Source organism: Trichomycterus rosablanca, chromosome 5 (genome assembly GCF_030014385.1).
Source record: "Trichomycterus rosablanca isolate fTriRos1 chromosome 5, fTriRos1.hap1, whole genome shotgun sequence".
Lineage (NCBI taxonomy): Eukaryota > Metazoa > Chordata > Actinopteri > Siluriformes > Trichomycteridae > Trichomycterus > Trichomycterus rosablanca.
Window position 1 is genome coordinate 19,417,880 of NC_085992.1, and position 27,563 is coordinate 19,445,442.

Below are 27,563 nucleotides of genomic sequence, written 5' to 3' on the forward strand. Positions count from 1 at the left end.
TGCTTTATAGTTGGCTTGTCAATTTGGTCCTTTAATTATAAATTTGCAACAATGAATGATACTTTGTGTATGATGACTGTGTGTGTATGTGTGTTTGCCCTGTTATGTGGTGACCTGTCCAGAGTATCGCCTACGTTTTCATTTTTGAATGAATGTTGATAAAATGAATAGCTTGATCTGGTATTAATATAGAGTGTATAGTGAACAGGAGGTGTTCATAAAAGTTTGAAAGTCCTACAGGGAATTTAGAGATTTTATAATGACATCTTAGAGGAGGAAATTTAAACTTTTTTTAAAGATCAAATGCATGTTTGGTATAAAATTCTATACAGAATTGTGATTTTTAAAATGACAATTTTTTCATGTGAAAAATTAAACCCAGATAAAACATTTAAGATTTATTTTTACCTTCAGTGTGACATGTAATCTGTGCAATTTAATTGAAAAACATTCTGAAATCGTTTAGAAGGAAAATAAAAGTAATTGGAAATGTGTCTGTTCATAATTAATCAACCACATTCAAACTCATGTCAATTTGAAGACAGTAAACACCTGTCATCAATTAAAGTGACTGATTCAAGAATGGGTATAGAAGGTAGCAACTGAGAGGTTTATTATTTTGATCACCATGGAATTCAAATGTACGACTGTTTATGTTAGATTGTATTTACTTATTTATTTATGTTGTGCTATTGTCTAGAGTGCAACGTATTCCCTGAATGTACATAGTTTAATGTTCTTAGGAAAAAAAAAAGAAAATAAACGGCATTGTATTGAAAAAACTATTGTTTTGCCTGTAATGTCTTTATAAAAAGAGAATTTAAAAAAATATTTTTTTTAAATGTGACTCTGATTATCCCATATAAAGTTAAGCTCACCTTTTTTTCCTGACATTTACTTAATTACATTATACAGCAAAAGCCATGGTCCACAAAAAGCTTATGAAGCATCTAAAAGAACTTATTGTTGAAAGGTATCAGGGAAAAGGTACAAAAAGTCCAAGGCATTACATATACCATGAAACACAATGAAGACATCAACTGAAACTAGAGATTTAGGTCCAGATATCAGTCTATTTCACAAAGTCATCATGGACATGTTTAGTTAAATTCAAACCAAGCAGTCCTATAAGACGGATCCTCTGTAAAACCCAGGCTGGTAAAAAGTCTGTAAGATAGCTGGTTCTCCTCCTCAATGAAGCAGTATACTGGGTAGCCATCAGCATGAAGTTTCTTTGCCAGTATGGTGATCAGGGCTTTAGCATAGCCTTTCCCTCTGTGCTCTGGCAGTGTGTACAGCATGCCCATTGCACAGGATGCATAGGTCAATATCCATGAAACTGGCTGACCCACTGAATCCAACACGCAGCAAGAGGGAAAATTCAGAATCATGTTTCTGACCATTTGTTCACTAAATTCATCACTGCCAAACTTCCAAGTGTTATTGACAAGAGCAATGTGAGACTCATTGAGTGATGACACCTTTACAGAAAACCTGCAGAAAAATAAAGAAACATTGGATTAACTTTAATGTTCTATTCAAAACTTCCAATTATTACTTTTGTTAATATAATCTGCATAGGTGTGGATGTAGACACACACTTTACATATTTGGAGAGCCAGTGGCCATGTTTTGAGACACACTGCTGCTTCAGTGTTTTTAGATATTTTTGTCAGATGTTTCTATGGTATACTTAAGTACAAATCTAAGCATTTCATAAGTTTTTTAACTGTTATTGACAAATACATAAAGTTTATGCAAAGGCTCAATATTTACAGAGCTGACCCTTCTTTTGCCATTCACCCTGGCATGCTGGATATCAGCTTCTGGGCCAAATCCTGACTGACCCATTCGTGCCTAATCAGTCCTTGAAGTTGAAGTCACAATTTTGGTTTGCTTACCTAATTTTTGAGGATTGACCACAGGTTTTCAAAGGAATTGATATCTGGGGAGTTTCCTTGCCATGGACCCAAAATTTCAATGTTTTGTTTACCATGTCACGTAGGTATCACATTTGCCTTGTGACACTGTGCTCCATCATGCTGGAAAAAAACTTTGTTTATCACCAAATGGTCCTGGATTGTTTGGAGAAGCTGCTCTTGGAGGATGTTTTGATACCATTCTTTATTCATGGCTGTGTTTTAGGCAAAATTGTGAGTGAGCCCACTCCCTTGATGAGAAGCAACCCCACACATGAATGGTCTTAAGATGCTTTACTGCTGGCATGACACAGGACTCATGGCAGCACTCACCTAGCAATCATTTTTGATGGCCCAAACAGTCTGAAGGGTGCTTCATCAGAAAATGAATCAACCCCAGACCTCTGCAGTCTGTATTTCCTACAGAAGGTCAGTCTGTCCTTAATGTTTTTCTTAGAGAGAAGTGGCTTTTTTGCTGCCTTTCTTGACACCAGGTAATCCTCCAAAAGCCTTCGCCCTCACTGTGTGTGCAGATGCACTCACACCTGCCTGCTGCCATTCCTGAGCAAGCTCTGCACTGGTGGTGACCCAATCCTGTAGCTGAATCCTTTTAGCTACAAGAGACAGCCCTGGCACTTTCTTGGGCACCCTAAAGCCTTCTTTCACAGTAACTGAACGTCTATTCTTGAAGTTCTTCATAATCCGATAAATGGTTGATTTAGGTACAATCTTACAAGCAACAATGCCCTTGTCTGTGATTGCAATTTATCTGATCACTTTACATAACAATCTAGAGTAGATGCAAATTGCAACCATAAAAACTGAAGCAGCAAATTTTGTGAAAACCAAAATTTGTTTCAGTCTCAAAACTTTTGGCCACGACTGTGGTTGCATAGCAGCCATTAAGCCTTGAGAACGTCATGCACACTTGAATCTGAATTGTGTCAACTATGTTCCAGCTGCTTCTACAACCCCAAATCAGAAAAAATTGGGACAGAAAGGACAAATTAAAAAATGCAGTGTTCCTTACATTTACTTTTTTATTTAATTGCAGACAGTCTGAACCCAAGATATTTCATGTTTTGTCTACTTAATTTCATTTGTTAATATACCTCCATTCCTGCATTTCAGGCCTGCAACACATTCCACAAAAAGTTGGGACAGGCTAGTAATGAGGTGAAAAAAACTAAATAATGATGTGATTCCAAACAGGTGATGTCAACAGGTGATTGTAATTTGGTTAAGTACAAAAGCAGCATCCAGGAAAAGCTAAGTCTCTGATGAGCAAAGATGGACAGCGGATCTCCAGTTTTTCAACAAATGGGTGAGAATAGGGCTGGGAGATATATCGAGTTTTAAAGAATTATTGATATAATTTCATATGAGATATAAGATAAGACAATATCGTTTATATCGATATAGACTATGTTGCGTTCCAATTCGATCCGACAGTTCGCCTTTCTCTTCTCCCAGTTTGTCTCTGCACATCTTCACCTTGCCCCGCCTCTCTCCCTCACTGAACACAACTAACCCCTCCCCCACCGCTTCACCAGTAAGTCCTGCAGGCAGCGATAGCATGGAGACGGATAAAGATATGACAGAAGGTATCAAAGAGGAGCTGGTTAGTAAAAAGAAAAACAATGGCTCAATTATTTGGAGATGGTTCGGATGGATTCAAAGTGTCAGATGAGCAGCAGAATAATGTATTCTGTAGAGAATGCCGAAAACAAGTCCAGACAAAAGGTTCGAGCACTACTAATCTTTTCCACCATTTACAACAGCGTCATAAAGTGCAGTACAAAAAGTGTGTGAAACTGCATGCTGCAGCCCAGACCGTGAAGCTTCCCCAGCCTCCTGCACCGAAACAAACCACGTTACAAATCTCGTATACCCGTGCTGTGCCTGAAGGATTTAATTTTGTTCATTTAATTCAATCTAAATATGACTTTTTAAAGAGCAAGTCAGCCTTTTGTTATTTTTGCTCTGTATCTTTTCTGTTTACATTTTAATTGCACAGCTGTGAGTCTTTTGTATTGCAGGAAAATAACCTTATTTTATTTGAGCGTTATTATTTAATATATGCCAATAGTTTATTTTTGAGCAATTTCTCATGTTCATCTACAACTGAATGTTAATAAAAGTGCCTGTATAAAATTTGGAACATGTAGCTTTGTCTCAGAAGTGTCGTTTTGTTATTACCTTATGGGATGAAAAAATATCGAGATATATATCTTATATCGCCATTCAGCTAAAAAATATCAAGATATTATTTTTGATCCATATCGCCCAGCCCTACATGAGAAAATTACTGAAATGTTTAAAAACAATGTACCTCAAAGAAAGATTGAAAGGGATTTGCATATTTCTCCCTCTACAGTGCATAATATTATTAAACGATTTAAGGAATTGGGAGGAATTTCAGAGCATAAAGGCCAAGGGAGCAAGCTTAAGCTGAACGCTCATGATCTTCGATCCCTCAGACGGCACTGCATCAAGAACCGCCACTCAACAATAGCTGATATAACCACATGGTCAAGGGTTTACTTTGGCAAACCTTTGTCAAGCACTACTATACAGTGTTACATGCGCAAAATCCACTTAAAACTTTACTGTGCAAAAAAAAAAGCCTTATGTTAACCATGTCCAGAAGTGGCATCGACTTCTCTGGGCTTGAAGACATCTAGGATGGACCATCACACAGTGTAGAGAATTTTGAAACAAAAAAGCGACAACCCCGTACTGTTGCATATCTTAAGAGGTGTTTGCAGAAAGAATGGGACAAAATAAAACCTGAAACACTAAATCGCTTGGTATCCTCACTTGGTCACTTGGTTTTGGTGTCAAAACGTCTTTTAGGTGGTGAAAAGGAATTGCAACATTACAAAGTGGTAAATGATTTACTGTCCCTGTCCAAACTTTTTTTGGAATGTGTTGCAGGCCTGAAATGCAGGAATGAAGAAGAAGAAGATATACTTTATTTGTCATACATACATATACAGTACAATGAAATTCTTTCTTCGCATATCCCAGCTTGTTTTGAAAGCTGGGGTCAGAGCTCAGGGTCAGCCATCGTATGGCGCCCCTGGAGCAGACAGGGTTAAGAGCCTTGCTCAAGGACCCAACAGTGGCTGCATAGCAGAGCCTGGATTTGAACCCCCAATCTTCCGGTTGATAGCCCAAAGCTCTACCCACTAGGCTACCACTGTCCCTATGGATGTTTATTAATAAATGAAATGAAGTTGACCAGACAAAACATGAAATATCTCAGGTTCATTTGACTTCATATGTCAAAGTAAATGTACGAAACTCTGTGTTTTTTATTATTTGCATTTTCCATGCTGTCCCAACTTTTTCTGATTTGGGGTTGTAATTTATAACAGCCTTGACCCTCCTGATTCTAGCAAAAAACCACTGGATCCACATACTTTGTAACATGTAGTCAAACTAGACATATTTACTGTATATGAGCGCAGAGTTACCAGCTATTGTCAATAATAATCAGGAATTACAAGGCCATGTCACAAAGATAAACAACATAGAACAAATAAATAATCTACATTGTGATAGGTCATGTTTTGCAGTGTGGCATAGGTCAGACTAAGATCTCTAATTATGGTATAAAAATGCACTTTTTTGGACCCAGTATATTTTAGAGAACCCAGCATAAACTTATAAAAGAATGTATGAAAGTCATTTTTCCAAACGTATGTGAACACCCCTCTGTATTCTTGAGTTAAGGTGTTTTAGTCAAATGCATTGCTAACAGGGTGATAACTTATTTCATTCCATTTCATTTTCCTGTTTTACCATCGCTTTATCCTGGTCAGGGTCACAGCAGGTCTGGCTTATGCCACAGACAGAACACCAATCATCGCAGGGCCTCGGCCATCACCCCCAGACACAGCCAATCACGTCTGTATACAGACACCCAACTGACCAACTGCACCACTGGGGATTCAAACCCTGAAGCCCAGCAGTAAGGGGGAATTTGGCCACTTTATTGTTCATTGTCAGATGCCCACATACTTTATGCTATATATGATTAAATCATTTAGCCACCAAAAAAGAACACTTGCTGACAATTGACATTCCAGCACTGCAATGATATAAATGCCCCTACAAGTGTACACGTCTACCAAGAACAGTAATGTTTTAAACATTATTTTCCAACATTGTGACTTTGTTGATAAAAAACTACTTTGACATAGCTTGCTTTTAGTAATCAATAAAAAACAGGTAGTATTTTTGAATGCAAAAAATAAATAATGTGGAATAGACTAGGGATGCACCGATCCAACTTTTTCAGTTCCGATACATATACTTTGCATATCGGTCGATACCCGATACCGATCCGATACCATTGTTTAATTAATAAACCGTATACTTTATCATGTGGGAAAGACTTAAGGCATCAGGATTGACTTAAACATTACTTAGTTTGCAAAACAAAATATAATTAACACAGATATAAATGTACTGAACTGCTATATATTTGTCAATAAAATAATAAACAATTGTGCAGGACCTTGGCACAGCATTCAAATTCAAAATAAAAAAGGCAAACTTCTTAAAATATTTTAAAATAAATTAAATGTATCAGCTGAAACTGAAGTAGTTACACAAACAGTAATTAATCTTATTTTTTAAATATGTAGTGTAAACAGTAATTCAAAATCTAGCAGCGGAAGAAGAACCTGAGAATAAACGAATACCTTGGTACAATACAATAAGTAATCAAACACCGTAAACAAGCAAACATCTAGTGCAATTCAACATAATGGGTGTGTTCGAAAAGCTAGTGCGCGCTCTACATAGACGCATTTTACGTCATCCTGTGCGCGCTCCCGAGGAGGAGGCTGTTCCAAATCTTCTCTCTTTCTCTCACAGAAAAATAAACATGGCTGATGGTGCAGACAAACGAATGGAGTTATTATCCGATCTTAATATCGGATCGGTGCATCCCTAGAATAGACAAGATTTGTTAAAGAATACTATCTATCCGATGTAAACACTAAGCAGCCTTATGGTAAATGAGTTACCTGTCATTTGAAAGGGTAGAAGAATCCTGCAGTCTCATCATGTGGCACGCAGCTTTTTTGTCTTCCGACATTCCTCTGTATGCTGCCACAGCTTTTATTAACTCCTCATGGCATAGGTCAACACCTAAACATAATTTTAAAGGTCTGCGCGTTAAACTTTACATCTTGGGGGGGGGAGTTGAAGTGGATGTAGTTTTACAAAGAACAATATTACTTTGCGTGATTATTATTTATTTAAAGTCTTATACTTATCCTTCCATAAAATGAGGATTGAATTGTATACTTATGCAGAGATATTGCTTCCAGTCCAGAATGTCTGTCCCTCCTAGAAAGTTCCTGAGAGATGTTTCGTCCTTAGTAAAAATGCACAAGCCTTTGAAATAGTCTGCTTTCTGCACAGGTCAACAAAAGAACTGAGCATGAGCTTAATTTGTCAGCACTTTGTAGGTTTTTGCAACAAAGTATTATACAATAGAGAGGGCAAAAAGGAGTGGGGTGAAATCACCCGGAGGTACACCTGCTGTTGTTTTGGTTTGACAAGAATTACACTAAAGTCTGGCCACTGGTCCACTAGAACATCTGTGGGGTCAGCTTCTACTCGATTTATCATGAACACATATCCATACACCTGGAAACCAAAAGACATCTGATATTTTTGGTAAAATGGTAAAAAAAAATGACAAATCCATTGTATTTTTCTTATACGTACTGTATAGTTTCTGTATATTATATAAATACAAACTTCTCATCCAATCCTGTCCAACCACCAAATTACTAACTTTAGTACACAGTTGTCCATCCTTTATATTCATATATTTGGATGCAGTGTGGTATAGGTCAGACTAAGATCTCTAATTATGGTTAAAAAAAACGTTTTCTTCCAGCAAAGTCAGCTACAAAAAGACATGTTTTAACTTTTAACATGTTTAAGTTCCAGTGCCCTGCACCCTGACCTCAATCCCATTAAACACTTCTGGGATTAATTGGAACATCAGCTGAGAGCTGATCTCAAAAACTGTCTAAACAAAGTCTATTAATAGTCATATAAAATGCTTTAACTCAGTCATTTGCTTTTCAACAATGTGAGATGCACTTTGTTAAAGTGGTTTGTTTATTTTAGAGGGTGCTAGAGCAAGTAAAAAACATTTTAGCATCCGGTTTATTGTATTCTTCCTTTCCTTGCAATCACAGCAGTATAAAATATGCCAGATTTTATTTTTAAAAGACTGTGGTAAAGTGAATTATTGATGAGGGTGTGACTAATGTCGTTAGTAGAAAAGGACAGCCAGGCTCTTTTTTTCTTCAGCTGTTTTCTTAGTTTAAAGACACAATTGCTGTGATCACATTGTTTTAACTTATGTTTCTTTGTGTTTTTATTGCGTTTTTCAGAGAACAATAAAATATGGACCAGTGCATCTTTAGCCTCAAAATGTCCAGTTAATTCTAGCTAAACACAAATGAAAAGTGTAAGAACGAAACACTTCGCTGCTTTTGTTCCACTTATACTGCAATTAGTTCCACAAACTGAGTAAAGGGTTTTATCCCACCTCCACACATATAATATCCGGTAGATGGAAAGGCTATCACTTCTAGAATAAGTTTCTCTATGGCTGCGTCCGGAATCGCATACTTAGAGAGTATGTACTAGATTGGAGGAAGTATGCACTACTCTGCCGGTAAAAAAGTACATACTTCCAGTACAGAAGTATGCAGTATGCACACAACACTGCTACGCACTACATCCGCCATATTTCCAACGCCAAGTGATGACGTGGGACGTGATGACGTAATATCACAATGGTAAAAAAGACTCATTACAAACCCCACTCGCCAAATTTTTGGATATTTATCATGTTTTTGTTATTAATTCGTCTTTAAAATGTTTTATTTTATTTATCTTACTTACACTTTGTTAGGATTTTCGGAACATAAAAAAAACGTAAATTCAATGTGAGAAGTTGTACGGCATTTCCCCACGTGGCTCTTTGTCTGGTAGGTGCATTCAAAATGGCGCCTACCGTGATCCCTTGTTAGGGACCCTCCAGATGTCTGCCGTGGGGGGGAGGGGTGGAGTCCTGGGCTTTTTTAGCACATTTCATTGGCTCCACCAGCAGTGAAGGAGGAGGAGCCTAGCTTAGTTAAAAAAAAACCCGCGCTCAGACGCAAGGCTCTCTTTTTGGCTGGCGATCATCTGGATTGCAGGAGAAAAGGAGCGCCGATCGGCTTAGCTCTGACATATATTCACAGATAATTTCTTACACTTAATAAAGTGTTTTTGAAGAGTACTTTCTGGATTCTCCGACTGCTTCTTCAAGGCCTCTTGACAAAAAGATTCGTCGTAACAACTTGTAAACAGAGGACCGCTATCTTTCTTGTTTCTTATTACGCTTCGAACGCCTACGCAGCTCCAGTTGCATTATGGGATACATTAACGGACCGCAAGTGTGCATCGCTTGCATACTTAAACATGGCTGCCCAATAAGTAGGTCATCCGGGTACTTCTCGCGTACCTCTTTGTGTATACTATCAGTGTTATGATGTGGGAGGAAGGACCCAAGGATGCGGAGGTTTAACTAAAAAAGGGTTTTATTTACAAAATCATAAACATAATATACATAAAATAAAAGGAATAACAATAACAAAAAACACTTCGGGGAATCCCGAAGGCAGCCGGACGTCGGGGGCTGAAAGAAACCAGGGGAAAAACATAAAGGGGAAAAAGGGAAAGCGCGAGGCGCGAACCCTGGTCGTTCACCTCCAGGCTGGGAGCTTAAGCACGCTGCCACAGCAACGCTGAAAGCAAAACCGCTCCCAGCACTAAAGAGGCGAAGCGACCGGGTTCGCGAGGTGGGAAACCTCGCGCTGTTGGCCGAAGAAGGGGGGATAACACCGCCGGTAGATAAATGGCACGGCGCTCACCAACAGTTAATGCTGGTCAGCGCCATGCCATCCACCGGGTGTGATTTACTTGCGGATTTCAAAAGTTAAAAGCAAAGGCGCTGTCACCAGCCAGGGTGGCTGGGAAGTGGCCATTTGCTCCTGCGCTCCAGAGGGCGGAACGTGACGCTGTCACCAGCGGTAGCTGGGAGGGGGTCAGGTTCCTCTGGGCGCAGTCATGGGGTCTCTAGGTGGCGGCGGCACGGCGGCTCGACGGCTCGGCGGCAGCGGCCCGACGGCGACCTGAGAGCGGCAACCAGGCGGCGGCGGCGGCACGACAGCTGCGGCACTATGGCGGCAGCTTGGCGGCGGCGGCGGCGTGGTGGCGCCCACTAGCGGTGGCCCGGCGGCAGCGGCACGGCGGCGGCGGCACAGTGCGGCGGCACAACCTGAAGATAAAAAAAACAATAAACATAAAAGGACACCGCAGTGTCAAACAAACTCAAAGAAAGAAAAAAGAATCGGCCAACATGAGCAGAAGGTGCGACGGCTACAGCTCTGCACCTATCCCTTAAATAAGGGAAGGCACAGGTGTAGCCACTTCGCCCTAACGAGCTGGCCAGGTAATAAAAGGCACAGCTCGTTTCTGCTCTGTAAGGCCTGTGGCATCAGGGAGAGATGGTACATTCCCCTGATGCCACAGAGCCTAACAGTACCCCCTTCTTAAGGAGACCTCTCCTGAGGTCTCCAGCCGGCGGTCCCGTCCCCACCAGTGGCTAAAAGCCACTGGGGGAGTGCCCCCCCAAAAAAATCTTTGGGAGAGGACGGGGTCCTCCGCTGGGTCCAGTAATGGTCGCACCTTGCTGTTATGATGTGGGAGGAAGGACCCAAGGATGCGGAGGTTTAACTAAAAAAGGGTTTTATTTACAAAATCATAAACATAATATACATAAAATAAAAGGAATAACAATAACAAAAAACACTTCGGGGAATCCCGAAGGCAGCCGGACGTCGGGGGCTGAAAGAAACCAGGGAAAAAACATAAAGGGGAAAAAGGGAAAGCGCGAGGCGCGAACCCTGGTCGCTCACCTCCAGGCTGGGAGCTTAAGCACGCTGCCACAGCAACGCTGAAAGCAAAACCGCTCCCAGCACTAAAGAGGCGAAGCGACCGGGTTCGCGAGGTGGGAAACCTCGCGCTGTTGGCCGAAGAAGGGGGGATAACACCGCCGGTAGATAAATGGCACGGCGCTCACCAACAGTTAATGCTGGTCAGCGCCATGCCATCCACCGGGTGTGATTTACTTGCGGATTTCAAAAGTTAAAAGCAAAGGCGCTGTCACCAGCCAGGGTGGCTGGGAAGTGGCCATTTGCTCCTGCGCTCCAGAGGGCGGAACGTGACGCTGTCACCAGCGGTAGCTGGGAGGGGGTCAGGTTCCTCTGGGCGCAGTCATGGGGTCTCTAGGTGGCGGCGGCACGGCGGCTCGACGGCTCGGCGGCAGCGGCCCGACGGCGACCTGAGAGCGGCAACCAGGCGGCGGCGGCGGCACGACAGCTGCGGCACTATGGCGGCAGCTTGGCGGCGGCGGCGGCGTGGTGGCGCCCACTAGCGGTGGCCCGGCGGCAGCGGCACGGCGGCGGCGGCACAGTGCGGCGGCACAACCTGAAGATAAAAAAAACAATAAACATAAAAGGACACCGCAGTGTCAAACAAACTCAAAGAAAGAAAAAAGAATCGGCCAACATGAGCAGAAGGTCTGCACCTATCCCTTAAATAAGGGAAGGCACAGGTGTAGCCACTTCGCCCTAACGAGCTGGCCAGGTAATAAAAGGCACAGCTCGTTTCTGCTCTGTAAGGCCTGTGGCATCAGGGAGAGATGGTACATTCCCCTGATGCCACAGAGCCTAACAGTACCCCCTTCTTAAGGAGACCTCTCCTGAGGTCTCCAGCCGGCGGTCCCGTCCCCACCAGTGGCTAAAAGCCACTGGGGGAGTGCCCCCCCAAAAAAATCTTTGGGAGAGGACGGGGTCCTCCGCTGGGTCCAGTAATGGTCGCACCTTGCTGTTATGATGTGGGAGGAAGGACCCAAGGATGCGGAGGTTTAACTAAAAAAGGGTTTTATTTACAAAATCATAAACATAATATACATAAAATAAAAGGAATAACAATAACAAAAAACACTTCGGGGAATCCCGAAGGCAGCCGGACGTCGGGGGCTGAAAGAAACCAGGGAAAAAACATAAAGGGGAAAAAGGGAAAGCGCGAGGCGCGAACCCTGGTCGCTCACCTCCAGGCTGGGAGCTTAAGCACGCTGCCACAGCAACGCTGAAAGCAAAACCGCTCCCAGCACTAAAGAGGCGAAGCGACCGGGTTCGCGAGGTGGGAAACCTCGCGCTGTTGGCCGAAGAAGGGGGGATAACACCGCCGGTAGATAAATGGCACGGCGCTCACCAACAGTTAATGCTGGTCAGCGCCATGCCATCCACCGGGTGTGATTTACTTGCGGATTTCAAAAGTTAAAAGCAAAGGCGCTGTCACCAGCCAGGGTGGCTGGGAAGTGGCCATTTGCTCCTGCGCTCCAGAGGGCGGAACGTGACGCTGTCACCAGCGGTAGCTGGGAGGGGGTCAGGTTCCTCTGGGCGCAGTCATGGGGTCTCTAGGTGGCGGCGGCACGGCGGCTCGACGGCTCGGCGGCAGCGGCCCGACGGCGACCTGAGAGCGGCAACCAGGCGGCGGCGGCGGCACGACAGCTGCGGCACTATGGCGGCAGCTTGGCGGCGGCGGCGGCGTGGTGGCGCCCACTAGCGGTGACCCGGCGGCAGCGGCACGGCGGCGGCGGCACAGTGCGGCGGCACAACCTGAAGATAAAAAAAACAATAAACATAAAAGGACACCGCAGTGTCAAACAAACTCAAAGAAAGAAAAAAGAATCGGCCAACATGAGCAGAAGGTGCGACGGCTACAGCTCTGCACCTATCCCTTAAATAAGGGAAGGCACAGGTGTAGCCACTTCGCCCTAACGAGCTGGCCAGGTAATAAAAGGCACAGCTCGTTTCTGCTCTGTAAGGCCTGTGGCATCAGGGAGAGATGGTACATTCCCCTGATGCCACAGAGCCTAACAATCAGGGCTCTAGAGTGCGACCAATTTGGTCGCACATGCGACCTAATTTCTCAATGGTGCGACTAAAAAAAATCTCAGGTCGCACCGGTGCGACCAGGCGTCCGAGGGAAAAAAAAAACAACAGATACACATTAGGCCAATATCATGGTCTAAACCAATCAGAGATAGTGAAGGGCGGGACAATATTGTAGCGGTGATATGTGAGCGACATTCAGCTCAGCCAATCAGAATGCAGCACCAGGTTTATACACGTGCGTTCGGACGTTCTGCCGTAAGTTTAGTTTTGTATATGAGACTCGCCGGATGCCCCCAGAATGGAAGTTCGGGTTCTGGAGCTCGGCGGTGTAAAGTGTTGTAACGCTCACTGAAGTCCTGACTAAACAGTTAAAGTGACTCTACCCTGTCGTGTGCCTTTATTCCCACACCTCCACCACCGCACAGCAAAAGACCCGCAGCATCCCCACCGGACAGCGGCTAGGTGAGCCGACCCTCTACAGTAGCAAGGGGCTAATGCTAGCGGTAAAGTGCCGCGATAGTGAAAGTAAAAACACGACAATATTTTCGTTAAGTAAAATATAAAAATAACTAAAAGACCAAAATATATTACAATACATGTAGTCAAAATACGCAGTGAGTGCACCGCAAGCGATTTTGGGAATCTGTGTAAAAGATTCAGTAAAGCCGATAATATAATGCACTGCATTTAAGATTACACTCTAACACACACACAAACATATACATATAATTTTAAATATACACACACATATAAATAGATATACACACATACATACACATTTACTCTATTATTTTTATAATTTTTATAAGTGTGCTATAATTAGTCTGTAATACTATAATTAACTGTAAAGAAGACAGTGGCCGGCAATAGTATATTTGTGACTGGTTCTAATACATTTCGAATTGAAAGGCTGAAAAAGCCCAATGCATCTATAAAACACATTACATGCCGCGATAAATGCACTGCCCAAGTGTCCCCTCTCCCCACTGCCCTTCATTGTCAGGCAGCAGCAAACAGATCATCAGACGAGGCCATGTTGACCAGATTGTTAGTTATTTCCAAGTCAATATTGCCTGTATGGACAGTGATAAAAAAAAAAAAAAAAAAGTGAACCTGTAAAACTGCGGTGTTAAATGCGATGCGGTCGAAAATTTGGGTGCACCTAACTTTTGTGCTGGTGCACCTAAGAAAAAAAGTTAGGTGCACCAGTGCAACCAGTGCAAAACGTTAGTCTAGAGCCCTGGTATACTATGTATTCGGACATAGTAACCGCTCTCGCGTCCTCATTTCGCATACTATTGAGTATGGAAGTATGCGATTCCGGACGCAGCCTATGTATTCCTGTGGTGATTTATCGCTACGGAAACACCACAACTCTAATCAAAATGAAGCGGGTACACTTGAATAAATAAATAAATAGCTGTGACATTTACACACCTGTTGTGAATGAGGAAAGTAGAGCCTGAGCGCTTCCTCTGCTTTCTTTAGCTCCGTCTTACTCAGCACCAACATGTCTCTGTATAACTACAGCTGCTTGAACGCAAAAATTAAAAACACGAACCAAACTTACTCAGTTTAAAATGCGTTAGCTTCTAGCTCTTCATTTAAATGCCTATAAATGCTCAAAGGTTCCTTTGCTTAGTCAGAAAGGCCAGCGTGGTTACGTAAGTTTATTTGGCCAGTCCCCAAGTTCTGCCCACATCAGCGTTTCTTAGCATAAAAGCATAGAGCAAACGTTCCTGCCCAGAAAAACACAACCGCACAAGTTTACGTTTACAGTCGAGCCATTATATTTACCCGTTATGGTTGTACCATGAGTACAACTGTGAACTCTCATGTTACTATGTCGCCCTCTTCCAGTGTTTAATGATATTGACTGAGAAGTTTACAGTTCAACTGTAAACATGAAATTGTTGAACTGTGAAATTCAGTTTTGACAGTTTTAGTCCTCTTACATATTACGTTTACAGTTTAACTATAAATAGTTAATAGTCACCTCTGTTTACAATAATGTTTACAGTTTAACTATGAGCATAAGGGACAAACATTAAAGACAAAAGAATGTATACATATTTATAGAAGGTGTGAGTGAGGGGTGTATGTATGTGGGTAGATGTAAGTGAATTACATGACATGGAAAACATGAACTACATTGTTTACTTTACAAAAAAGTTTAAGAATAAAAAAATGACCAGACTGAAACCTCATACATTTCTGAACTGTGGAGCTACATGTGTTGTGTGCCTCTCCAGCTTTTTTTGTGCATCTTTAGAAAAAAACACAAATAAATGTATTATGGTAATACAATATATGTTCATAGGACCCTAATTTGCTCACAATAACATGTGTAATTTGACAGAAAAATAATGCTAGCTAATTAACACATGGTGAAAAGTTTCAACCCCTGAACAATATAACAATATAATGTTTAGAAAATATTTACATCCTGAAAAGGGAGACTCGGATGAAATATACTACACAGAAATTATCCTGACCAAAATATAATACTGGTGCCTCAAGAATCAGTCCTCATTTCTAATTAAAGAAGTAATGTACATGGAGTGTCCAACAGTAATCACTTTTTCTTTGGCATCTATACTAGACAACCGAAATGCAACTGTACGATTAGATAGCATAACTGACAATAAAAATCTTGACTTTTTTATGTCAGTCTCTGGATCAGTGAACACTTTGTCTGAATTGATGGGGTACAATTTGGCAATGACAATCCCTTTATTTATTTGATCACATTAGCACCCACCCCGCATACCACAATGGCATGCATCCACTATGACAGGATCTGTAACTCTTCCGTAACTGCCTCTTTTAGTATGCACAATAGAATTGTCACTCTTAAACTTCGAGCAGTATTCAGATGTCTGCAGAACCAGACCACTGACAATCATTTTTTTTGTAAAACATAGACCTTTCAGCAACAGATCCTTGCCCCAGAAGCTCCTGTAATGCTAGCCTCTGTGTTACAGACAGATATCTTCTTTTCCTTCTGCCAAGAGCAACACCACCCCACACATAACGTGACAAGCAAATTTGCTGTTTTAATGAAAAAATATGATCAAAATCACTCCTGACACGTTCACCTGCTATTTCCAAGTTACTGTTACTGGCCATGGATGGACGATTTTTTATAAAAAGAAATGTTTTAACAATTTGTGATGCAACATATCTGGTGCCAGAAATCATGTTCTTCAGCTGACCGTTATTGGACTCTAACACAAATGCAGAAACACCAGTAAGAGGGTCAAAATCTTTTCCTGAAGGAACCACATGTGTCAGTTGATGGACGTTGAATGTACAGTTTTCTTTACCATACAATTCCTCCATGTATATGGCAAATTTGTTAAGAGCTACATCTATTAGTGGAAGTACATTTCTGTCATTTCCTGAACTAGGGTATTAATGCTGTAGCTCAGGAAAAAGAAGTGCTTCAGAAACCTTAGTGGCAATATGCCAGACAGAACAGCCAATAAATAGCCATTCTAAAGCCTTACAGAACTTTTGTTCCATGAAAGGTGGCACCTTTCATCGAGAAACTGGCGATTTATTTGGTGTCAGTGAACCAACAGTATGTAAAGTCATTCACAGAGTATGCAGGGCCATTTGTGAACTAAGAGGACAGTACATAAACATCCCTGATGCTACAACCCAGGTAACCTACAAGGTACAATTCTATGAATATGGGAACTTTCCAGGAGTCATAGGCTGCATAGATGGAACTCACATTCCCATAACAACTACTCCAGATGTTGAGGAATATAGAAACTGCAAGAATTGGTTTTCCATTGTGTATGCACTCTCCAATTACTGTTTTCAAACATTGTTGCACATTGGAAAGGTGCTACTCATGATTACCATATTCTCCTTAACTCATCTCTGTACACTCAATTTAAATGAGGAGAACACAACGAAAAATTGCTTGGTGACAGTGGGTATGCTCAACAACAACTGAGCAATGGTGCTACAACCAGGCTCATATATGCACTAGGGGTCTAGTAGAGCGCATGTTTGGTGTTTGAAAGAGTCATTTTCAGTACCTTACACTTAGGTTCAAGCCAGGGAGATGCTGCATTGTCATCATTGCAACAGCTGTTCTACACAACTACCTGAAACAGCGTGGATGCCCAGATCCTCCAATAGAAGAGGATGACAATCCAGATGTACCACCATTTACAACAGACCCCAGAGAAAGCTTGCATAAGAGATGCTTTTGCATTGTGCTTCTTTAAGTAGATAATCTCAACATTATCCAACCTTTTTATCTTCTGTTCAGATCACATACATTTTCACATGTAATGAACAAATAAATCTTTTTTTCTATCATTTTACAGCTGTGTGTTGATTATCCTCAATTATTGGATGTCTTGAAACTATTTGCTTTAACAGAGTTTTCTTATGTTCAGTAAAGTTTTTTGATCACAGTCTCTTCTCTGCTGCCATGGTCATACTTATATTTGCTTCTCCAGTTCAATCAATTTTGAGTGTTTCTGGATCAATTCCATGTTATAGGCAGCTTTGCGCCACCTAATTCAGACTAGCACAGGTGGTTTTAAATTAAGTTTGTTTACTTTAGTTTGGGACTCCATAGTCCAGGTGATAGTAATCAGTAGTTAATCTGTGTTTCAGAAAGTCCTTTTTAAGATAAGATAAGATAAGATAAGATAGCCTTTTATTATCCCACAGGGGGAAATTTGTAGTGTTTACAGCAGCTTTCAAGAATACAAAAAATAGAAAATTACAAAATGTTTACATGTATGTACACATATACTAAATAGTAAGAATATATAAAAATTACAAAAATATAAACAGTTAAACCAAATATTGCAGTTATTAGAAATATTGCACAAAGTACAGCAGTAAAGTGCAAAGTTACAAAAAATTACAAAAGTAAAAATTACAAAAATATAAACAGTATTTATAGATGAAGTTAACCAAATGCACAGTTATTAAAAAATATTGCACAAAGTACAGCAGGTACAGCAAGTATTGCACATAATTTAAAAGTAATTGCACAGAGAAGTACTAAAAACCAAGTGAATTATTGTGATGGTAATTGTCTACGTTTGGGACGGTGCTGGTTGTATAGCCTGACAGCAGAAGGAAGAAAGGAGCTGCGATGTCTCTCCTTTGAGCAACGCGGGTGAAGAAGCCTGTCGCTAAAGGAGCTGCCCAGTGCAGTCACAGTTTCATGCAGTGGGTGATCAGTGTTTTCCATTAAGGATGACAGCTTGGTCATCATCCTTCTCTCCCCCACTGCTTCCACCGAGTCCAGGGTGCAGCCCAGGACAGAACTCGCCTTTCTAATCAGTTTATCCAGTTTCTTCCTGTCTGCTGCTGTCATGCTGCTGCCCCAGCAGACAACACCATAGAAAATGGCCGATGCCACCACCGAGTCATAAAAAGAGCTGAGAAGGGCCCCCTGTATTCCAAAAGAGCGGAGCCTTCTCAACAGATAGAGTCTACTTTGGCCCTTCTTGTACAGGGCTTGTGTATTATCTGACCAGTCCAGTTTATTGTTAAGGTGAACACCCAGGTACCTGTAGGAGTTAACAATCTCGATATTCCGTCCCTGGATGCTCACTGGTTTCAGTGGATGTGGTTTAGACCTTCGAAAGTCCACCACCAGCTCTTTTGTTTTGCTGGTGTTGATCTCAAGGTGGTTCTGTCCACACCAGTCCACAAAGTTCTTGGCGAGTTCCCTATACTCACTGTCGTCTCCATCCAGGATGTAGCCAACAACAGCCGAGTCATCGGAGAACTTCTGAAGGTGACAGGTTGCTGTGTTATAGGTGAAGTCCGCGGTGTAAAGGGTGAAGAGGAATGGGGCCAGGACTGTCCCTTGTGGAGCCCCAGTGCTGCAGAGGATTGTGTCCGAAACGCAGTCCTTGAGCCGCACATACTGTGGTCTGTTTGTTAAATAGTCCACTGTCCATGTGGTGAGTTTATGATCCACCCCTACACTCTCCATCTTGTTCCTCAGTATAGTGGGCCTGATGGTGTTGAATGCACTAGAAAGGTCAAAAAACATGATCCTCACAGTGCTTCCTGCCCTGTCAAGATGAGAGAGGGATCTTTGAAGAAGGTAGATGATTGCATCATCCACCCCAATGCCTGGCTGGTAGGCAAACTGTAGCGGATCCATCGCTGGTTTGACCAGTGGGCGGAGATAGTCCAGAACAAGTCGCTCCATGGCCTTCATCAGATGAGAGGTCAGTGCCACTGGTCTATATCCATTTAAATCAATGGGATGTGTAGTCTTTGGTATGGGCACTACACATGATGTCTTCCAGAGGACTGGAACTCGCTCCTGTTTCAGGCTTAGGTTAAAGATGACCTGGACTATCCCACACAGCTGGTTCGCACAGTGTCTAAGGAGCCCGGGGTGGATGCCGTCAGGGCCAGCAGCCTTCCTCACCTTCATCTTCCTCAATTCCCTCCTCACTTGATCACTGGTGAACGATAGAGAAGAGCAGGCTTGGGTGCTGGGTGCTGAAGGTGGAGGTGTGAAGCATTGAACTGTGGTGGGTGAAGGTTGCAGTGAAGATGAACAAAGGAGTTGAGAGTGAGGTGTTAATAGCCCAGGGGTAGGCATAACAGAAACAGTAGATGTTGGGGGCAGCTGCAAGAGTTGATCCATGGTGTTTGTGGGGGGAGCAAGTGCCTGATCAAATCTGTTAAAGAAAATGTTAAGGTCGTTTGCCCACTGTAAGTCTCCGACAGACTGTCTGTTGGATTCCTTAAGTCCCGAGATTGTTCTTAGGCCCCTCCAGACTCCATTTACATTATTCTGCTGCAGCTGGTCCTCCATCCTCTTCCTGTAGCTGTTTTTGCCTTCCCTGATCTTCTTTTTCAGCTCCTTCTGTACACTTCTCATTTCCTCCTTATTTTCAGATCTGAACGCCCTCTTTTTCTTATTTAGAAGAGCCTTAAGATCCGGAGTAACCCAGGGTTTGTTGTTAGAAAAACACCGTACTGTTTTGGTTGGTACAGTGTTATCCACACAGAAATTAATATAGTCCGTTATACAGGTTGTGAGGTTGTCAACATCCTCGCCGTGTGATTCAAGAAAAACATCCCAGTCTGTTGTGTCAAAGCAGTCTTTCAAAGCTTCATAAGCCTCGTTAGACCAGCTTCTTACATCCTGTAAACTGGGTGGCTGTCTTTGAACAACTGGTTTGTAAACAGGCACAAGGTGAACCAGGTTGTGATCCGACTTGCCTAAGGGGGGGAAAGGTGAAGTGTTATATGCCTCCTTGGTGTTTGCATAGAACAGGTCCAGTGTTTTATTGTCTCTTGTATGACAGTTCACATATTGTTTGAAATTCGGGAGCGTGGAGGACAGGGGAGCATGATTAAAATCCCCAGAGATCAGGATGAGAGCCTGTGGATGCTGTGTCTGCAGTCTGCTTGTGACTGAGTGGATGACGTCACATGCCGAGTTCGCGTCAGCAGAGGGGGGAATGTAGACAGTTATCGCGATAACATGCGAGAATTCCCGAGGTAAATAATATGGCCTCATGCTAACTGCTAACAGCTCAATATCCATACTGCAGATTTGATCTTTAATAGTGATGTGTAGACATATTTAACATATTTTAGACATATTTAGACATATTTTAAAGACATATTTAACTATTCCAGACTAAGGCTTAAGTTAAACCCTGTCTGGGAAACCACCCCTACATGTTGACACCGCCTCCTATTATTGTGGTTAGGTATTTTGGCCACATACATCGCTAAAGTAAAGTCTAAAACGTTTAACGTGAAAAAGGCTTAACATGGCTTATTGTACTACAACAGCGACCTACGAACACCAAACCTCCTTCAGTTATTACTGGTCATAGGTACTCTCTACTGCTGAAATGAAGAACATGTGGTCCAACAATTTTTAGTTACATTCTTTTTCTTCCCATTTAAACCAGTTATGAAGTAATGGTTAAACTTCAGCACATTTTCATTATAATAAATGGTTTTAAATTTAGGTTTAAATGGGAAGAAAAAAAGCTTAACATAAAAATTATTACTTTCCTTTAAGACCACAGGTTTATCATTTCAGCAGTAGATAGAAAGCAGCATTTTATTTATCTGCAAATGTTGTTGCTTTTAAACTGGCAAACTTACACCACTAACTTTACAATTATCTTCCAACAAGGACTTCAAGGTGTTTAAAAGGCTATCAATATTTGTAATGATCCATGCAATAAACTGTTTTGACATCCTATCAACATAAAGGCACGGCAGGACCATGTACGCACAAACATCATGACTGAGCTATCACATTCTAAAGCTGACAACCATTTGTCTCCAATGGCACACAGCACATCACAATAATTGTAACACAATTTCTATTTCAGTTGCCCATTTTTTTTATTGCATTTTGACTTATATCACAATACTATTGAGTTATATCACAATATTCACAACATTCATTGCCTGAACTGCACACAGTTACTTTATTTTCACTTATCTACTGTAGATAAGGTCATCTTTGTTTGAGACACTTAGCATTCAAATGCATACATTTGGATACATTTAGCAAAATATTCAAAATGTAAAATATTTACTTGGGCCAATTGGTCTTTAACTAACTAACTAACATTTAAATGTAAATGCATATAATATAAATGTAGACATTTATGACTGAAATCTGGGCTTAGTTTTGAGTAATTTTCATTTATGCAAGACTAGCACTTTTCATCTGAGATATTTTCCACACAAAATTGTCATTGAGTCACACACTCGATTAAATTCAATCCAAGCAGTCCTATAAGACAGATCCTCTGTAAAACCCAGACTGGTAAAAAGTCTGTAAGATAGCTGGTTCTCCTCCTCAATGAAGCAGTACACTGGGTAGCCGTCTGAATGAAGTTTATTTGACAGTGTGATGATAAGGGTTTTTGCATAGCCTTTCCCTCTGTGCTCTGGCATTGTGTACAGGATGAATAGGTTAATATCCATGAAACTGGCTGACCCTCTGAATCCAACACACAGTAAGAGGGAAAGTTCAGAATCATGTTTCTGACCATTTGTTCACTAAATTCTTCACTGCCAAACTTCCAAGTGCTATTGACGAGAGCAATGTGAGACTCATTGAGTGATGACGCCTCCACAGATAACCTGCAGAAAAATAAAGAAAAGTTGGATTATCCTTCATGTTCATATTCAACATGTAGCAGTAGTTGCACTGTTCATTGAATTATATATATTTTAGGTTATCAAAACACAACTGTAATGGTAAATATAGAGCATCTATAGTTAATTGCATGTACAAACAATGTGTGTATGTATGGCCATTCATACTGCATTTAAGTTCCACCAATTATGCTTTAGAATAATTACAGCTTACATTGAAGACACATCTCCCTTAAACTACTGCCCCATGGGGGGCCACTTTATCCTTTTACTCTTGACTACTGGGCCAAGTGTTGAAGATTGAGGTACCTAGAGGTTCTACGCTTTGTGAGGTGCCTCCTGACCAGGCTACTCCTGCATCTCACCAGGATAGGGTGGGTGTGGCTATGTAAATGGTGATTTAAAACTTATTACTCATTAGTTAGAATGCCCCACATTGTCATGCCCAAGTAGCTGATACCACTGGGGGTTCATAACCTGGATCCCGGCGGTAATGGACTAGTGTAATTTACAGCTGTTCAATGTTGGTTATTACAAACACCCCTAATTTGTTTATCAAAATGTATTTATTAGATTTTTTTATTTTATATATTTACATTACACTACACAGCACATCCTAAATGTTTTATCATATAGGCCTAACTAGAATATTGACCTTATTTTGAAAAAGTAAAATATAACATAAGATTAATTTCAAACCCTTTAGAGGTGTTTAATTATTGTACAGTATATAATTACATAATTTCAGTGCAATCCGCTGTTAAAATAACAGCCTCAATAGGAGAACCAGTCCATCGCATTCTCAAACTAATTTACTTACACCTAAGTGCAATTAAGACCACCCTATACTGCATGTTTTTGGGAGAGAAAACTGCAGACCCCAACAATGTGTAATGAGATGTAAAACTTCTAAATAAACATATTCCACTCACTAACTCTGCGTAACGTTATGGCAGGAATCAATACCTGATGAGAACACTTCCCACTCCTTCCCGGTAGTTTTGCCCCCCTACACGTTCAGTTCATGGCTATGGCCTTGCAATGTAGACGCAGGAAGAAGTCCTTACAGACAGTGACCATGAGTAAGGATTAAACTAGGGTTCCCAGGAATGTTGCCTTTGGGCACCAATTCTTCCAGGTGCTTTGCAAAAACATGCTGATAGGTTTATTGGCTGCCTCTAGGTGCCCCTATGTAAGTAAAAGTGTTACCCTGCAATTAATTTTTAAATTTTTATGCATTTATACACAGTATCTTCGGTGCCCAAGGAGGGGGTGACTTGACTGACACACACTCCCTCCGATGTGTGCGCAGTCTACCGATTCCTTTTTATACACCCACACCTTGGTGGATTTGCATGTGACCGACTTAGCCCACAGACAGCCACGCCCCGACATCTGCGCTCACTCACCGGTGTGCAGGCGCCCTGGGCAACCAGGATCCTCACACAGCCACACCCCTCTGTTTAATCCAGTCACTTTCCACCCTAACAGACTGGAGGCCAATTTTGTCTGCTGCAGGCATTAGCCATTTATGCCTGCTAGGGAGCACCCAGCCAACTGGTAGCAGATCCAAGACTCAAACCTGGGAGTTCAGAATCTCGACGCTAGTGTGCTACCTACTTATCACTCTGTGCCACCTGAGCACCCACCTTCTGAAACATTTAAGGGATGACTGTAGATGTAGATAGAAATTGTGTGTGAGTGAATTATTAATGGTTAAAGTGTATGAAGCCATGCTATGTTTGGATCAGTGTTTTTATTTCAGTCAGTAAGTAAATGTGCAAGGGTGTTGTCCTGCAATGGATTGGTCCCTGGTCTTGGTACACTATATGGCCAAAGCAAATGGACACCCCCATCCCCCCCCCCAACAAAGTTAAGATATTTTAGCCACATTACTGCTAACAGGTACAAAATCGATTATATATAAATGATATACTTCCACTTTGTGGTGTCAGTTTGAGACATCCCTTCCCTGTCCCAGCATGACTGTGCACCTATGCACAAAGCAAAGTACTGTATAGACATGGCTTATTATACTATAGTCTTGGAATGAGATGTCTCAACAGGAGTCCACATACTTTTGGCAATATAAAGTATATGCCAGTGTTTCTGGGTGACACCCAACCATGATCTGAATGAAAATATTAAGAAACAATTTAATAATGGCTAGTCTAGTAGTAAATCAATTACCTGGCACTTGCAGTTTCGTCATGTGGCAGAGCTTGTTTGTTTACTGGCACACCTCTCTTTAACGCTACAGTTTTATTGTCTTCTCATAACTGTATTCAATACCTGAAAAGGAGTGTAAACGTAACTGTGTAAAAATTGTGCAAATGCGTAAAAAAAAGGTAAATGTTAGAAACATAAGCGTAAAAAAAAATAAAAAAAATAAGTGAAAGATGTAAAGTGTCTAAAAACATCATTTGCATAATATATACAGAATATCTCATGTAAACCCGAAGTGAATATTTATGTTGGAAGTGAAGAAAACAGCACAAAACTTTGTTTTGTAGAAAACATATAATGATGTTATATAATGATAAAAAAATGATTAAAGTACTGATTAAAGTACTGCTTCCAGTCAAGAATGTCAGTCCCAGATAGTACGTCCTACATAGACGTTTCGTCCTTGGTAAATATACACAGATCTTTGCAAACATCCACCTTCTGTAAATAAGAGAAACAAGTCAATGTTTATATTAGATTAGGATTTTACCATCATGCTTTACACACTTTTGGTTACATTCATGACAGGACAGGTAGTTACTGGTTACACAAGATTTTGTGTAAAACTGGTTACACAGTTTGTAATGGCAAACACAGTCATGGGTGCCCAGGTGGCGCAGCAGGATAATCCACTAGCACATCAGTGCTGAGATTCTGAACTCCCATGTTCAACCCTCAGCTCTGCTGCCGGTTAGCTGAGATTCTGAACTCCAGAGTTCAAACCTCAGCTCTGCTACCAGTCGGCTGGGCGCCATCTAGCAGGCATAATTGGCAAAGCCTGCAGCAGACAAATTGGCCATTTAAAGTCTGCTGAGAGGGTAAAAGACTGAAATAATGTGGGTGGAGTCTTTAACGCTGTGTAGGGACCTTGGTTAGTAGACCGAGGCATCTGTACAGAAAGTGGAGGAGCATGGAGATCAGTGCATGGTTCTCCTGCACGAATTCACCAAACGTGTGGGCAAATAAGAAGGGGGGAGTGTGAGGCATGCAAATATACCCTCCTCCGACACGACCGGAGTCTCCAGCAGCGGAAGATAAAATTGACTACGCTAAATTGGAAGAAAAAAGGGCATAAACAAAATAGCAAACAAAAAAAACATGGACAATTTTGAATCTCCAATTCACCTCACTTGCATGTCTTTGGACTGCAACAGAGGAAACCCACACAGTCAGACTCCACAGAGAAGGACCCAGACTGCTCCACCTGGAAATCGAACCCCAGACCTTCTTGCTGTGAGGCGAGAGTGCTACCCACTGAACCACCATGCCACCCAAACAGGTCAATAACAGAATTGAGGATTAACTATTATATCAGCAGTTTGTGAATTACTGTAGCATAAAGTGTTATACACATGCCTAATGAGAAAAACCCTGCCCATTTTCAATGAAGACAATTTTGACAGATGCTTTTATCAAAAGCAACGTACAATTGTATGACCTAATTCAAGGCAGTGGTGGTGTTTGAACCAACAACCTTCTGATTTATAGTCTAATACCTTAACCATTGCACAGAGGGGCACTAAAACACGTATTTTAGGCCTGAGACTGTTTAAACTGTTTAAATTTGATTGTTTAAGTCAGAGTCAAATTTTAATCTTTTTACAGGGAGTCTAGAAACTCCAGCCATACTGAAGGCACAAAGTAATTTCATATTAAAATCATATTGGGTTATACCTGCTGCTGCTTTGGTTTGACGAGGAGCACACTGAAGTCTGGTCACTGGTCCACTAGCACATCTATGGGGTCAGCAACTACCCGATTCATCAAAAATACATAACCATACACCTAGAGCCAAAAATAGCAAGAAATATTACATTAGCTGTTTGGTGCTTATAAGCTTAACAAGTGTAGTTTATTTTACAAAATAAAATAAATGAATAAAAATCTTTATTCATTCCCCATTCAATGTCTATTAAACATGTGTTTTACACAATATATGGCCAAAATATATCACAACCACGAATACGACCATGGGCTTATTTTGAAATTTTAGGTATTATTATGGAGTACATTTTCCCAACCCCCACCCCACCTCTTCACTCTGCCCTCTGCTGGAAAGGCTTTTACACAACATTTGTAAGGTCTGGCACTGCTGCTGGATGAGAAGGCCTGGCTCCCAAACATTTTGGCCTAACTGGGGTACTACTTGACTGTAGCAGCTAAATCTGTTTTTTTTGTTTAACAAAAACCCAGCAACATCGCTGCATCTAGCCTGATACACTCATACCAGCATACATCCTCAGTGTCACTGCTCTGCTGAGAATGATCCACTTAAATCATGTAGAGAATAACTAAATCATGTACACGAAGACTTATGGGCTACAAGCCCGTAATCAATAGCTGTATGCATACCAAAATAAAACAAAAATGCAGTGTTTTATTTCATTGCAGACAGTATGAACCTGAGATATTTCATGTTCTATCTGTTCAACTTCATTTCATTTATTAATGAACATAAATTCCTGCATTTCAGGCCTGCAAAACATTCCAAAAAAGAGTTGGGACAGTAAAGCATTTACCACTTTGTAACGTTGCCATTACTTTTCACCACACTTAAAAGACATTTTGGCACAGAGGATACCTAGCGATTTAGTGTTTCAGCTTTTATTTTGTCCCATTCTTCCTGCAAACATCTTCAAATGTGCAACAGTACGGGGTCGTCGTTGTTGCATTTTTCATTTCAAAATTCTCCACACATTCTCTATTGGGGACAGGCCAGGACTGCAGGCAGGCCAGTCCAGTACCTGTACCCTCTTCTTCTGCAGCCATGACTTTGTAATGTGTGCAGCATGTGGTTTTGCATTGTCTTGTTGAAAAAAGCATAGACGTCCCTGGAAAAGATGTCGTCCTGAAGGCAGCATATGTTGCTCTAAGATCTCAATGTACTTTTCTGCATTAATGCTGCCATCACAGAAGTGTAAATGACCTATGCCAAGGGCACTGACACAGCCCCATACCATGACAGACCCTGGCTTTTGGACTTGTTGCTGATAACAGTCTGGATGGTCCTTTTCCTCTTTGGTCTGGAGCACATGGCATCCATTTTTTCTAAAAATGACCTGGAATGCTGATTTATCTGAGCACAATACACGTTACCACTATGTGATGGTCCATCCTAGATGCCTCCAAGCCCAGAGAAGTCGACGCAGCTTCTGGACATGGTTAACATGAGGTTTCTTTTTTTGCACAGGTAAGTTTTAAGTGGCATTTGTGCATGTAA

General features: G+C 41.5%; 1 protein-coding gene and 1 pseudogene across 2 annotated transcripts; both read right to left on the bottom strand.

Annotated features, from left to right (window-relative positions):
- Positions 1-413: 413 nt before the first annotated feature.
- On the bottom strand, positions 414-14,723 carry LOC134314952 (glycine N-acyltransferase-like). Of its 2 annotated transcripts, XM_062995787.1 has the most exons (5): positions 14,408-14,723; positions 7,476-7,586; positions 7,242-7,350; positions 6,959-7,082; positions 414-1,494 (listed from the first exon to the last, which is right to left on the bottom strand). In XM_062995787.1, exons 1-5 carry the CDS (start codon positions 14,480-14,482, stop codon positions 1,101-1,103), a joined length of 813 nt encoding a protein of 270 aa, XP_062851857.1. In that variant the 5' UTR covers positions 14,483-14,723; the 3' UTR covers positions 414-1,100. The 2 variants fall into 2 exon arrangements, with proteins under 2 accessions (XP_062851857.1, XP_062851858.1); XM_062995788.1 differs by lacking the exon at positions 7,476-7,586.
- Positions 14,724-21,679: 6,956 nt separating this feature from the next.
- On the bottom strand, positions 21,680-24,839 carry LOC134314744 (glycine N-acyltransferase-like protein 3; annotated as a pseudogene).
- Positions 24,840-27,563: the final 2,724 nt, after the last annotated feature.